A 12222-nucleotide genomic window follows, 5' to 3' on the forward strand; every position below is an offset into this window, starting at 1 on the left:
GCTCTGTATTATTGTTATTTGTAATTTCAGTGAAGAAAGAAAATGATCTTAGATGGCTAAAAGTTAAAGAAAAATCAAAATTCAGGGTGACAGTCTTTGTCCTTGAAGAATCGGGTCCAGTGGACCTGGGTAGCTTTTTTTGACGTCAGGGTACATCATCCTTTGGTCAACATGGGGACATTTCGGTCTTGCCTTTCAATGTATTTATTCCATCAAAGGTCTCTTTGTAAAGCTGATCTAGGCTGTTGTTCTGAGGTTGTGCAGATACCCAATCTGGGAAATGATCATGTTCAACATCTTCCTGTGGTGGTGTGCTGTAGTGCTGAGAGGCAGTGACACAGACCTTAGAGAGCAGGAAGTGCTTGGACCTTTCTCCTGGGGCAGGGGCAGGTACCTCCTGCAGAAGGAGGCAGCGAGAAGGCTGCATAGCATCAGGGAGGCTGAGAAGGAGCTAGATAGCTGGTTATAGGCACAGCCTGCAGTGGACCCACAGCCCATGAACAATCAGCCAAAAACTACCCCATCGGCACACATGAAAGGGAGGAGACACTAATGCAGAAGAATGGGATCCTGCAAGGGCAAGGACCAGCAGGAGGAAGAGGCTTCCCCTGAACCCAGAGGTGCCCTTGCAGAACTGCTTCATCGCTCTGCAGGCTGAAGAGGAAACACCACATCTGGAGCCAAGTAAGGCAGCCCGACATGCTCCCCAACCAGTGCAACTGAGAAAAGATGATGGCTGATAGTAGTGGGAGACTCCTCTGAGAGGGACAGAGGCACCGATTTGCTGACCCAACTCACGCTCAGAGAGGTGTACTGCCTTCCAGGGGCTCAGATCAGGGATGGGGCCAAGTGACTGCCAAGCCCTGTATAGCCTGCTGACAACCATCTCCTGCTGTTGTTTCACGTGGCCACCAGTGATACAGCCAGGGGCAACCGGCAGGGTATCAAGAGGGATTACAGAGCAAGCACTGGGAGTTGTGGTAAGGGACTCTGGAGAGCAGGTAGCTTTTTCATCACTTTGGAACTCACTTTGAGAAACCCAGTCTACTGTGGGCTGACAGGGTCCATCTGTTGGAGAAGGGGAAGAGCATCTTTGGTCATAGGCTTGCCAAACGGGTGAACAGGGCTTTAAACTGGAGTTGCCAGAGAAGGGGAACCTAAATCCATTCCAATTTGATGCTTTCTACTGGAGAAGGAACATGGGTCATCAGGATAGCACATGAAGAGAAACACGTGGTCTCCTGCCAGTAAGACAATTTCATCGAGGGTCCAATTTAAGTGCCTCCATGCAAATGCACATAGTGTGGGGAATAAACAAGAGGAGTTAGAGACGTGTGCACACCTGCAGGGCTATGATCTCATTGGCATCATGGAGACATGGTGGGATGGAACCTATAGTTGGAGTGTTGGGATGGAGGGATACGGGCTCTTTAGGAGGGACAGGCAAGAGTGACAGGGAGGAGGGGGTGTTGTCCTCTGTGTCAATGAGCAGCCGGAGTGCTCAGAGCTCCACCTGGGGATGGATGAGGAGTTAACAGATTATGGGTCAGGATTAAAGGGAAGGCAGGGACGGGTGGCATTATAGTGGCAAACTGCTACAGGCCACTGGACCAGGAAGAGTGAGAGGCTGAGCCACTCTTTTGACAGACAGACACAGCCTCACATTAATAAGCCCTGGTCCTCATGGGGGACTTCAACCACCCCGATATCTGTTGGAGGGACAGCACAGCAGGACATAAGCAATCCAGGAAGCTCCTGCATTGATTATAACTCCTTTCTCCATGTGATGGAAGAGCCAATGAGGAGAGTTGCTACACTGAACCTCGTTCTCACCAACCAGAAAGGGGCTGATAGGGAATATGAAGTTCAAGGGCAGCCTTGGCTGAAGTAGACATAAAATTGTGGAGTTCAAGATCCTTAGGGCAGCGAGGAGGGTGGACATCAAACTCACTGTCCTGGACTTCAGGAGAGCAGACTTTGGCTTCTTCAGGGATCTCGTTGGTAGGATACTATGGGATAAAGCCCTGGAGGGGCAGGGACCTAAGAAAGCTGGTTAATATTCAAGGATCATCTCCTCCAAGATCAGGAATGATGCATCCCAAGAAAGAGAAGTCAGTCAAAAACACCAGGAGGTCTCCATAGATGAACAAGGAAATCCTGGACAAACTTAAACACGAAAAAGGAAGCTTACAGAGGGTGGAAGCAAGGGCTGGCAGCCTGGGAGGCATACAGAGAAATTGTCTGAGCAGCCAGTGATCAGGTTAGAAAAGCTAAAGCCCGGACACAATGAAATCTGTCCAAGAATGTCAGGGACAAGACAAACTTATAATAACCTTGCAGTACTTAAAGGGGACCTACAGGAAAGGGACTCTGTCAGGAAGTGCAGTAATAGGAGGAGGAGTAACGGTTTTAAGATGAAAGAGGGGAGATTTAGATTAGATATTAGGAAGAAATTTTTTACTGTGAGGGTGGTGAGGCGCCGGCACAGCTTGCCCAGAGAAGTCATGAATGCCCCATCCCTGGAGGTGTTTAAGGCCAGGCTGGATGGGGCTTTGAGCAACCTGATCCAGTGGAAGGTGTCCCTGCCCATGGCAGGCAGGTTGGAACTGGGTATTCTTTAAGGTCCAAACCATTCTATGATTCTATGAGCTAAAACGTGAACTTGTAACACTGCACTGCCCGATTCAAATGTGCAAATTGAAATGCTAAATCAAATAGAGTCAAGCAGAGATTATGTCAGAGACGGCAAGGGAAGAGTTCTTGATTTGCTTGGTAAGATAATATTGAATGTTCTCTGTTTAGACAGCCTTGAATTACCTTTGAGCATGAATTCCTATTCTGTTATCAAAATGATTTTATTATTTTATTGTTTTCTGTCTTGTTTTGGAAAGATGCACTGGAGGAGACCTGTGTTTCAACAGGGATATAGAACTTATATTCTTTCAGTCTCTTACAAGAGAGGAAAAGTCCCACTGCAGAAAATGAAACATGAAAGACGGAGGGAGGGAGGATTCTTATGTGATGATGCAATTTCTTATTGTTTCTGAAGTGCAGAATGCACAATTTTTCTAAGAAAGGCACAAAGACCATTTCTGGTTTGGAAGGAGAAATGCTTCCCTCCAATTGGATTCTATCTGCAAGATGGCTGTCTCTGTAGTAAAGGAGGTTGACCTGTTATGTCTTTCCACTTCCTAGAATGTCCAGGGAATGAAGGTGTAAAATTATTTCTTATCTTGAATGATTTTTTTTCTGTGCAATATTTGTTCTCTCAGTGAAGCATCTTGGACTTCATCTAAAAATCATACTATACAAACAGAGCAATCCCGTGTATTTGTATCATATGTGGCAGAGTTAGACTTCTCAAATTTTAGATTCACTTAAACATTTAGTGTTATTTCAGCATCTTCCAGATTATTCCAAGTAGCCTAAAACTTGTGATTGCAATACAATGCTATTCTACTGGAAAACAAAACAAACCAAAACAAAATGAAACTCTAGTAGTTAAATGAACGCACTTTTCCTGGATGTAACTCGATGTTACAGTCTCACCAGTCATTTTTATTAAGTGGTATACGTACAGAAATTTTAAGTGATACAATAAAATCTCTAAGCTAGAAGCCAGATTTCAAGTTCACTTCTTTTTCAGTCATTGATTTATCAAATAAAAAAAATCCGACTTGGCTGACTTGTACAAAAAACAACACACTGGGATACAGATAATTTATTGTACTTATATATATAATTTATACATTCTATACGAGACAGACTGAGAATTTTATATTAGGTGTTAGTATTTCAAACTATTGATTTATTTTTCTAGCCATCTAATTATTTCTCAATATCCAGGAATTAGTATCATACATCGATAATTTATTATGGCTTGGAAACTGCAAATGATGTTTTGATCCTATACTTAACTTTTCTCGAAGGCACAGCTGCTCAGTTTACAGGAAAACTTGTTTTGTACAAATATTTGTGTGAAAGCAGCAGTGTGTGGTACCAATGGAATAGTAGACTATGTACATGGAGATAATCCTCATCTCCTTCACACACTACAAGTAGTATCTTGATTTTTAGCTCTATGGATCATCTTTCAGTAGAAAACGTCTCTTTGCCATTTAATTTCTGTAAATGTATATGGAAATCATAGAAAATAAATACAGGTGAATGTGTTAATAGGTAAGTTCATTCTTCATATATATTTTTCAGAAGTGTCTCTGTTGCTGCTCAGTCTTCTATTTTTAATTTAAATTCCACTTTTCCTTCGTACGGATCATGAACATTATTAAAGGTAATTCCAGCTCCAATGATTTTGCACACTATTCTAAGTTCTTCATTCCTTGTAATGTTGAGAAATTTCACAGCTACCAAAGGATTGCTGTAGCTGGGCTAGGAGGAAAGGAAAACGTACTTCAATTTTACCCTACCAATTTAAAAATAAAGTTTTAAAATTAGCCTGATCTCCAGTTCTCCTAAGATTGCGGAGATGCTCCATGTTTCATCTTATACAAAAATAAAGAAGAAAAATTATATTGAAATACATTAGTACCTACCTGTGCCTTTATTCCATAGTAGGGGAAGTAATGGAGGTTGAAGGTACCATTCACAGGATAGTAGTCCACCTCCAGTGGGCGAGACTCATCACCCTGTTGGTAAAGCAAGAAAGCTGCTCTGTTGGCTGGGCAATTGTAAGCCAGCCTGGGCAAGTGTTTTACTGGTGCCAAAAGCTACACAATGTGTATTTAAACTCAAGTTCAGCAGTCTCTTTAGTCTTATCTGCATATCTCACATGAAAATGGAAATGTCCTACTGTTATTATTACCAAGGAAAACAAGGAAATGTTCTTTTATGGCAGTTGTGAATCCAGTGAATGGGGACCTGCTGAAACACGCAGAGAGCCTGAAGGAGCTGCTCCGAGGCGTGAACTTCACTAGTGGGAGCTGAGAGCAAACGGCAAATGTTCTTTGCAGAGCAGAAAAACAATTTTTCAAGGGATTTAAAATAAAGCAAACCATTTTTTTTTTTTTCAATGTTAGGATGTCTGCTGGTGCAGGAAATTGCAGAGAGCTGAGAACATTCCCAGTATTTGGCCAGAATTATTGGATTTCCAGAGCTGCAGGGTAATTTTTCTGGTCACAACTGCACTTCACTTCCTATTGGAGCTACAATGCTTGAAATTTTTGAGACTTGGACCTCATACACATACCACATATGTGCAGTCCACTCTTGGTGCAGTGCCGTTGCCAGGGAAAAATTTGATAATCTGAAATAGAAAACACATATTTGGTCATCTTGGAAATAGTTTTGAGACAAAAACCAAGCAAACAGTTAACCGAGGTGATAGGACAAGGGGGAATGGCCTCAAGCTGCACCAGGGGAGTTTCAGACTGGGCATCAGGAAGAAATTCTTCACAGAAAGGGTCATTGGGCACTGGCAGAGGCTGCCCAAGGTGGTGGTTGAGTCACTATCCCTGGAGGTATTTAAACATCGGGTAGATGAGGCACTCAGGGACATGGTTTAGTGGCAGGTAGGAATGATTGGACTCGATGATCCAAGAGGTGTTTTCCAACCATGTGATTCTACGATGCTATGAGCTTCAGATGCTGCTTAATGTTTCTCTGTGTAAGGCAAACGGATCACCTCGTCTTATGTACCTGGGTGAAAACCTCTTGTAGGTGGGTATTTACGAAGCAGGACTGCATGCTGCCCAGCATGGGCGCTTCAGATTGGCTCTTCTCTGCCTGCACCTCCTGGCAAGTCCAGCTCGTTTGCCTGCCTGTGCTGCTTGCGCTCAGTGGAGGGTCTCTTGAAACAGCTAGTTGTGTGAAAATAAAGGAAAAGCTGAATCCCTGTGCTTTTATCATATGCCTTATTAGAAAACTTTGGCTTTGGCAGAATCTCTTGGTCCTGTTTGATCCTACAGAAATAGTGGGGTCACACCCTGTAGAGGCAAAGGCAAAAGTAGGTAAAGCTCCCCAGGCAAAATCCACACACAAAATCCATCTGCATTTCCCCTGCCAGAACTGGCATGGAGCTTTGCTGAAGGAGGCAAAGGTTTTGAGGGGAAAAGCATTGTTTCACCCACCAAAATCAGGGGCACAGCTCTCCTGTCACAGCTGGACCTTTCACAGAGTCATTGCCCAAGTCTAGTTTGCAAACTCAACAGAAAATGAAGTGATATTGCCTATCAGGAGCTGGTAGAGAATACAAATTCTTTACTTTGTACTGAAATTGGATGAGAAGGCTCAGAATCTTACCTGAAAGCAAAAATAAAATGCTTATACCTTTGTCTGTGTCCTGAAAAAATTAGAGGAGGCATGGAAGATTCCTTTTTTCCTCTCAAAAAAAAAGTGTTAGTAATTTCTACTGAAAAAATATTCACCTGGTTTGAATTTTGTTTTTACATGTTCTCCTAAAGAATTTCTTTGCTGCCTGGAGAAATAAAGCATGCAAGTATCGCTTCTCTGAAATCGTTTCAGTTACTGTCACACCTTAACGCCTTAGCTGAAGGCTAAGGATCATAATATGGCAGAATGAAACCGGTTTACGTACTCGGTACTTGGGTGAAAGAACTATGGAGATGCTAACAAAGCTAAACAAAACCCAAAGCTTTGGAGAGTTGGTTTAGAGATCGCTTTACTGTATTTTACTTTCCTACAGGCAGTGAACAAGTCCTTCTGTTCTTCTTCTAACTCCAGAGTTCTCTCTTGGGAAGGTACACGAATTTGTCTTCCCAGTACAAAGCAGAGATTGGAGCCCGTAGCAGCTGATGCTGTAGCAGCTCTCCAGCAAAGACGTGATCTATCAGGGTTTTTTTTTTTGTGATTTCTTTCCTGCTCATCACCTTAAGGTTGTACTTACCCTATTCATCTTTATAATAAAGCAGGGTTTTCCTTCTGGAAATCCGAAAGTAGGATCTGTGATGCCAGAGCAGTTTTGAAGCATATCTGAGGTGAATTTGCAGGACAGTTTTGTGTTGTTTGGGCCATCAAAGGTGTCCTGAATGAAGTACGTGTCACTGGTGCAGTTGATGTTCAGATGCTGAGCAGCGGGTGTATATGCTAGATGTGTGAAGGAAGAAAGAATTGTTCCCCAGTGAAGTTTTTCATGTGTAAATTATACATCTCAATATCAGGCAGGAGGTTATATCATGGGAAACTTCAAGTGAAGTTGGCATTAGAGGCAATAAGGAAAGTTCAAATTGTTTGGGAATCCCAAATTTTTTTGAATACCCTGGCAAAGTAAAAAAGAGATCATACTGAGTTAAGGCTGGCAATTTATGTTGATAGCTCCATATAAAGCCCATTTCAAATATAATTTTTCTCAATATATGTATGAGAAAAAAAATACTATATTATGGGTCACAAGGAGTATAAATATACCAAGATATGAACAGGCAAATGGAGCACCCAACCTACTTTGACTGTACTCTCTGACGACACTATGCAATAGCTTCACAAAACTTATTATGACACTTTGATATTTGTAGTTACAGATAATATTAGATTAAATTAGATGAGACTAGTTTTGAAGATCTTTTTTTACCCTCTTCTTTCAAAATTTCTACTAGCATATTTTATTGAGGTTATTCAGGGTTTAAAAAAGTAAAAGCTCTGAAGCAACAATTAAAAGCTCTGCTTTAAAAGATATATCTGTTTGATTTACAGGTTCATGATGTGATCAGCTCATCCCTTCTGGGAGATGCATTTTCCACACAAAGTCTCTAATTTTGATGGACCGATAGAAAATGGAAACACCAGCTTAAGGTCCTCAGACCCAATAAGGGAGATACAACAACACATTTCTTCAATATTACACAGGAAGCCTCGTTTTTACCTGTCAAAAAAGTCTGAAGAGTTGTCACTAAACCTTCCCAGGTTTTGTTGTCAGAGATGTTGTAATAAATTTGTAGTCCTCTATCCCCATACACGTCGGGTCGTAATGTTACACCTTCATGGGGGAAGAAAAGGGAAGGCAAAGAAGAGGAGAGGTGCCAGGCACAGATTTTTTTTTATTTAAATTGGCAAACACAATTACACTGCTTCAATAATCATCATTGTAATTGTAGGCTTTGGTGGAGAGGATTTAACCATGTATGGAAAACACCTCATCTCCGAGTTGTACGACTGAAAATCTAAACCCTCTGCTACTGCTAAACTCTTTTCTTTTCATGTGTATCCATGCTGTTATCAGAACAGCTTGCAAAATCATTCCAGCAATTGCACTGGATTTCCCTGCTTGTCAAATATGTTACAGTAGTCACGTCTGGTTAAAGAAGTGATTGTACTGCAGTGTGAGAAACAGCTTTTGAAAAAGCCATGCTTAATATTTTATAGGAATTATTTTGCCAGCAATCATTAAGCTTACTAAATATTGGGAAAGGAAACTTCACCATTCAGCAACAGGCAGACAGATTGAATTTTAGGGCTACAGCTTTGAAAAAGTAATTTTTTCCTCTCCATCACTTGTAAAGACAAGCCATTGGGGGGTGAAGTTTTAGTATTATGCACTAATGATCTCTCTCTGATGATGTTTTGTCTCTCCCCAGTCTCACTTTGTATCCCACAAATCTTTATAAACCCATGTATCTTTGTCTTGTTTTTTTGTGCTTAGCCACTGGCATAACACATCAGACTGAGGAGGGATTCCTGCTCTCCCATGGACTTTCCATGCTGCTGGTAAGCATGGCAATACCCACCCCAAGCTGCTTGTCCTAATACCCTTTTGTCTTCCTGGGAAACCCCAAACCCTCCGGGGTGCTTGAGTGGCTGAAGAAGAAACCGGAGTTTCCCCAGGGGCTGACCCCTGCCAGCGGGGAGAGGAGGTATATATATAATATATTATATATTATATATTATATATTATATATTATATATTATATATTATATATTATATATTATATATTATATATGTTATGTGTTATATGTTATATGTTATATGTTATATATTATATGTTATATGTGATATAGGATATAGGATATAGGATATGATATATTATCGATATTATAAAATTAATTAATTAAGTAGATATAAGTATACATTCTATATATTATAAAAATGCATAAAATAAATATACATTTTTTTTAAAAAAAAAAAAAGGCCTTAAAGTGTTTTTAAGCAGACATTAAACTTTGCAGAGATCATTCGCAGAGAATCAGCCTAATTTACTCAGTGTTTGGCTCCACTTGCACAGAGGCTCTGCAGTTGCCTCTCAGCCCAGCCCAGCCCCAGGCAGCTTCTGTTGAACCCCAGGGGATTTGATTCCTCCAGGGCAGCACCTGGCCAAACTGTGGCAGTACCTGGCGATTTCAGCTGGTCTTGGTAATCCGGCTCGTATGGGTTCACTGTCCTCATTAAAGAATAAATGGAGAGTGCAAACAGTCCTGACATCACCACGTAGAAAGCCATGTAGTACAGGCTGATCCACACTGTGGAAAAAAATGAGGGCAAAATCCCGTTTTTAGAGCAAAGTGCTGTGATCCCTCCACAGCTGGCACTGTCCTGGCAGCAACAGCCATCTCCTTCCTACCCTTGGCCCCAAGGAAGTTTTCCCTGCCAAGGGACTGGTGTTTTGCATCTCTTTCTCTACACTTAAAAGAATATCCTAGAAAAATCTGGCTTTAAATTTGTTCAGTTCTACTAGATGGGAAGGGTCTTTGATTTCACATTCATACTCACACTTATACATTGTGTATGTTCAAGGCCAGGTTGGATGGAGCCCTGGGCTGCCTGATCTAGTGGGAGGTGTCCCTGCCCATGGCAGAGGGGATTGGAACTGGATGATCTTTAAGGTCCCTTTCAACCAAACTATTCTATGATTCTATGATTCTATGATCATGGCAGCTGATGGTGTCACATCAAACAAAAATGGAAGGAATTCTGAAGTAGTTGATACTCAGCTCAGGTTATATAAAGCTTTAAATACTATGTGGCTTCTTGAAGTCACTTCATGTATTAAGACCATTTATCTGCTCATTACCCATGGACACAGCCAAAGTATTTCTTCGACAAAATCAAGTTGCTGATTGTATTATTTAGATGACAGACATGTCTTGATTTTAGATCCATATCACTTCACTGTCTTTTGCATCCAAAATCACCTTCAGCAAAATATGTCATCTCACGATTTTATTCTGACGTGAGACGTAGAATGACGCTCTGGTTCTGTTTCTTTCTGCATAACATATCTTACAGACAGTTGGTGGCCTACAAGCAGCCAGTGGTTACTAGGGGGGAGCATCAGAAATGGCTCCCTGTAGTCATGAGTGTCTTCTTTCTAAACTGGAAAGGCTCATGTTTCAAATTAATTTTCTGTAAAATTCTCATATTAAGAGTGGCCCATAAGCTACACTCATGGGCTCCATAGCAGAAAAACATCACCTGAAAAATTACAGGTACTCATGGTCTTTGGGAAGAGCAAAGACCTTCCTTACAATGGGCAGGACTGCCCTTTCTGGAATGTAGATCAGAAAGCACACCATTATTGCAGACATATGTTTGGTTATGGACAGAGAGACTCAGATGAAATGTGCACTAACATGCAGTGATAAGAGAGAAGATCAACTAAGCAGACAATAATTTAGAAAGGAATTTTGGAGAAGCAAAACGCATTTGCAGAGAATTGGACAAAACCCACCAATTAAGCAAAATTCTCTGTGTATCAGAACCCCCTTTAGTCAGTAACACCAGAACCACACTGTAACCATCACGCTTTACTATTAATAAGTTAACTTGTAAAGTGTTAAGTTTTGTCCTTTGGATGTATTTTTTCCAAAATCAGTTTAAAGTCTTCTTACGTTTTCAGTAATTACCTGGATCAGTGTTTTGATTTAATTGACTCAGCTTACAGGGCCACAAAAAAAGTGGCCCAGAAGCATATATGAAAACTGAAGCGTCCAACAATTGCAACACATCTACCACGACATCCCATTCATTAGGATAAGATACACACACATCCACACACCCCACCTTGAAGATTTTCTAGCATACCAGAAGGAAAAGAAGACTCTTGCATGTGAAAACCTACCCCAGTTAATCAAGGTCCTTCCCATAAAGAGCTTTGTTTCTGGATTCCAGACAAAACGACGGAAATTTTCCATCCGTTCGCTGCAGGTCTTTTTTTCATTTAAAGTTGCCATTTTTCTCACAAAATTCCCCCAAAATGCGTTCTTCTCAGAAACTAAGAAATTAAACCAGTGCCCAAACAGTCAACCAAGAAAACCACTTTGGGTTTTATACCTCCTTCTCTGCTGAAGGTCAATGAGATTACTTCCTGTACCAATGAAATACTCTGCTCACCATTATCAACCCACAGCAGATACAATTCTTTACAGAGTGTGTTGATAATGCTGCTGCTGAGGCTGAGAAAAGTTAGTTCCTATCAAATGCCCTTCTCCTTTCTCTTGACCACCTTAATAGATCAGCAGTTACGCATTTTGCCGAGTGCCCACAGGGCTTTTGATAGACTTGGTGCGATAACTGTTATCAGAGCAGATAAAGCAAAGGAGAACTTGTTTCTCTCTAGGTTTTCTTTTCCTTTCCCCCCCCACCCCCATTCCAATTAACCTGCAAATCAGAGAATCATGGAATAGTTTGGGTTGGAAGGGACCTTAAAGATCATCCAGTTCCAACCCCCAAATATTGGATATAATTCTCTCACAGCAGCCTGTAGCAGTGTGTTGGGATATAGGGAAACGCAGCAGGAATGAGTGTAGGAAAAGCACTGTTTGCCATGCTGTGCAGCTGGGGAAATCAAGACCAACGTTGTGCTACTCTCTGTGGGGAATGTTTTTAAGTGAGCTCTGATGATGCTAACTCATCTTCAGAAGGTATCTCCACCTTGTTTGCTGCCTGTCTCTGCCTCCCTCGTAGCACGTGAGTGGAAAAGCTGGAAGAAAGATGGGGAAAGCAAAGGAAAAAATTAGCACAATAGAAGTTTCACCATACAGGTGTATGATGAGACAGAGAAGAGAACATACAGGTGACATTTAACTACCTTTTCTACCTGCTTTACACCAAATACTGTGGCGTGTTGAGAGGCAGACACTCTGCCCTGATCTTGCTCTAAGCACAGAAGAACGGGACTGTAAAGTTGCCCAGCAGCTCCCTAGGGATGGAAAAGCAAAGGGCACACAGCAAATGGCAGAGCTGACGCGCTTTCCAAATGCCTCTGCTGCAAGAGGAGCTTGGGTTTTAGAAAGCCCTTTGAGGCACACTGGAGT

At 41.6% G+C, this 12222-nt stretch overlaps 1 protein-coding gene across 2 annotated transcripts; it reads right to left on the minus strand.

The window, feature by feature from the left end:
* Window positions 1-1425: 1425 nt before the first annotated feature.
* ATP4B (ATPase H+/K+ transporting subunit beta) lies at window positions 1426-11139 on the minus strand. 2 transcript variants are annotated; one of them, XM_009557887.2, is made up of 7 exons: window positions 11028-11139; window positions 9301-9429; window positions 7838-7951; window positions 6863-7062; window positions 5210-5263; window positions 4554-4646; window positions 1426-4389 (listed from the first exon to the last, which is right to left on the minus strand). In XM_009557887.2, the coding sequence occupies exons 1-7, from the start codon at window positions 11137-11139 to the stop codon at window positions 4228-4230; spliced, it is 864 nt and encodes a 287-aa protein (XP_009556182.1). In that variant the 3' UTR covers window positions 1426-4227. The 2 variants fall into 2 exon arrangements, with proteins under 2 accessions (XP_009556182.1, XP_009556181.1); XM_009557886.2 differs by having other exon boundaries at window positions 5207-5263.
* Between the last annotated feature and the right edge of the window lie 1083 nt (window positions 11140-12222).

The sequence above is a fragment of the Cuculus canorus genome, chromosome 1 (genome assembly GCF_017976375.1).
Source record: "Cuculus canorus isolate bCucCan1 chromosome 1, bCucCan1.pri, whole genome shotgun sequence".
Lineage (NCBI taxonomy): Eukaryota > Metazoa > Chordata > Aves > Cuculiformes > Cuculidae > Cuculus > Cuculus canorus.

Bases quoted from the DNA above. Each gene is read 5' to 3' on its own strand.
- ATP4B (XM_009557886.2), bottom strand. From the start codon at position 11,139: ATGGCAACTTTAAATGAAAAAAAGACCTGCAGCGAACGGATGGAAAAT. The intron at 7,952-9,300 runs GTACTGCCACAG...TCCCCCATGAAG, and splicing joins AGACCAGCTGAAATCGCCAG to GTGTAACATTACGACCCGAC. The intron at 4,390-4,553 runs GTAGGTACTAAT...CTTTCCTCCTAG, and splicing joins ACTATGGAATAAAGGCACAG to CCCAGCTACAGCAATCCTTT.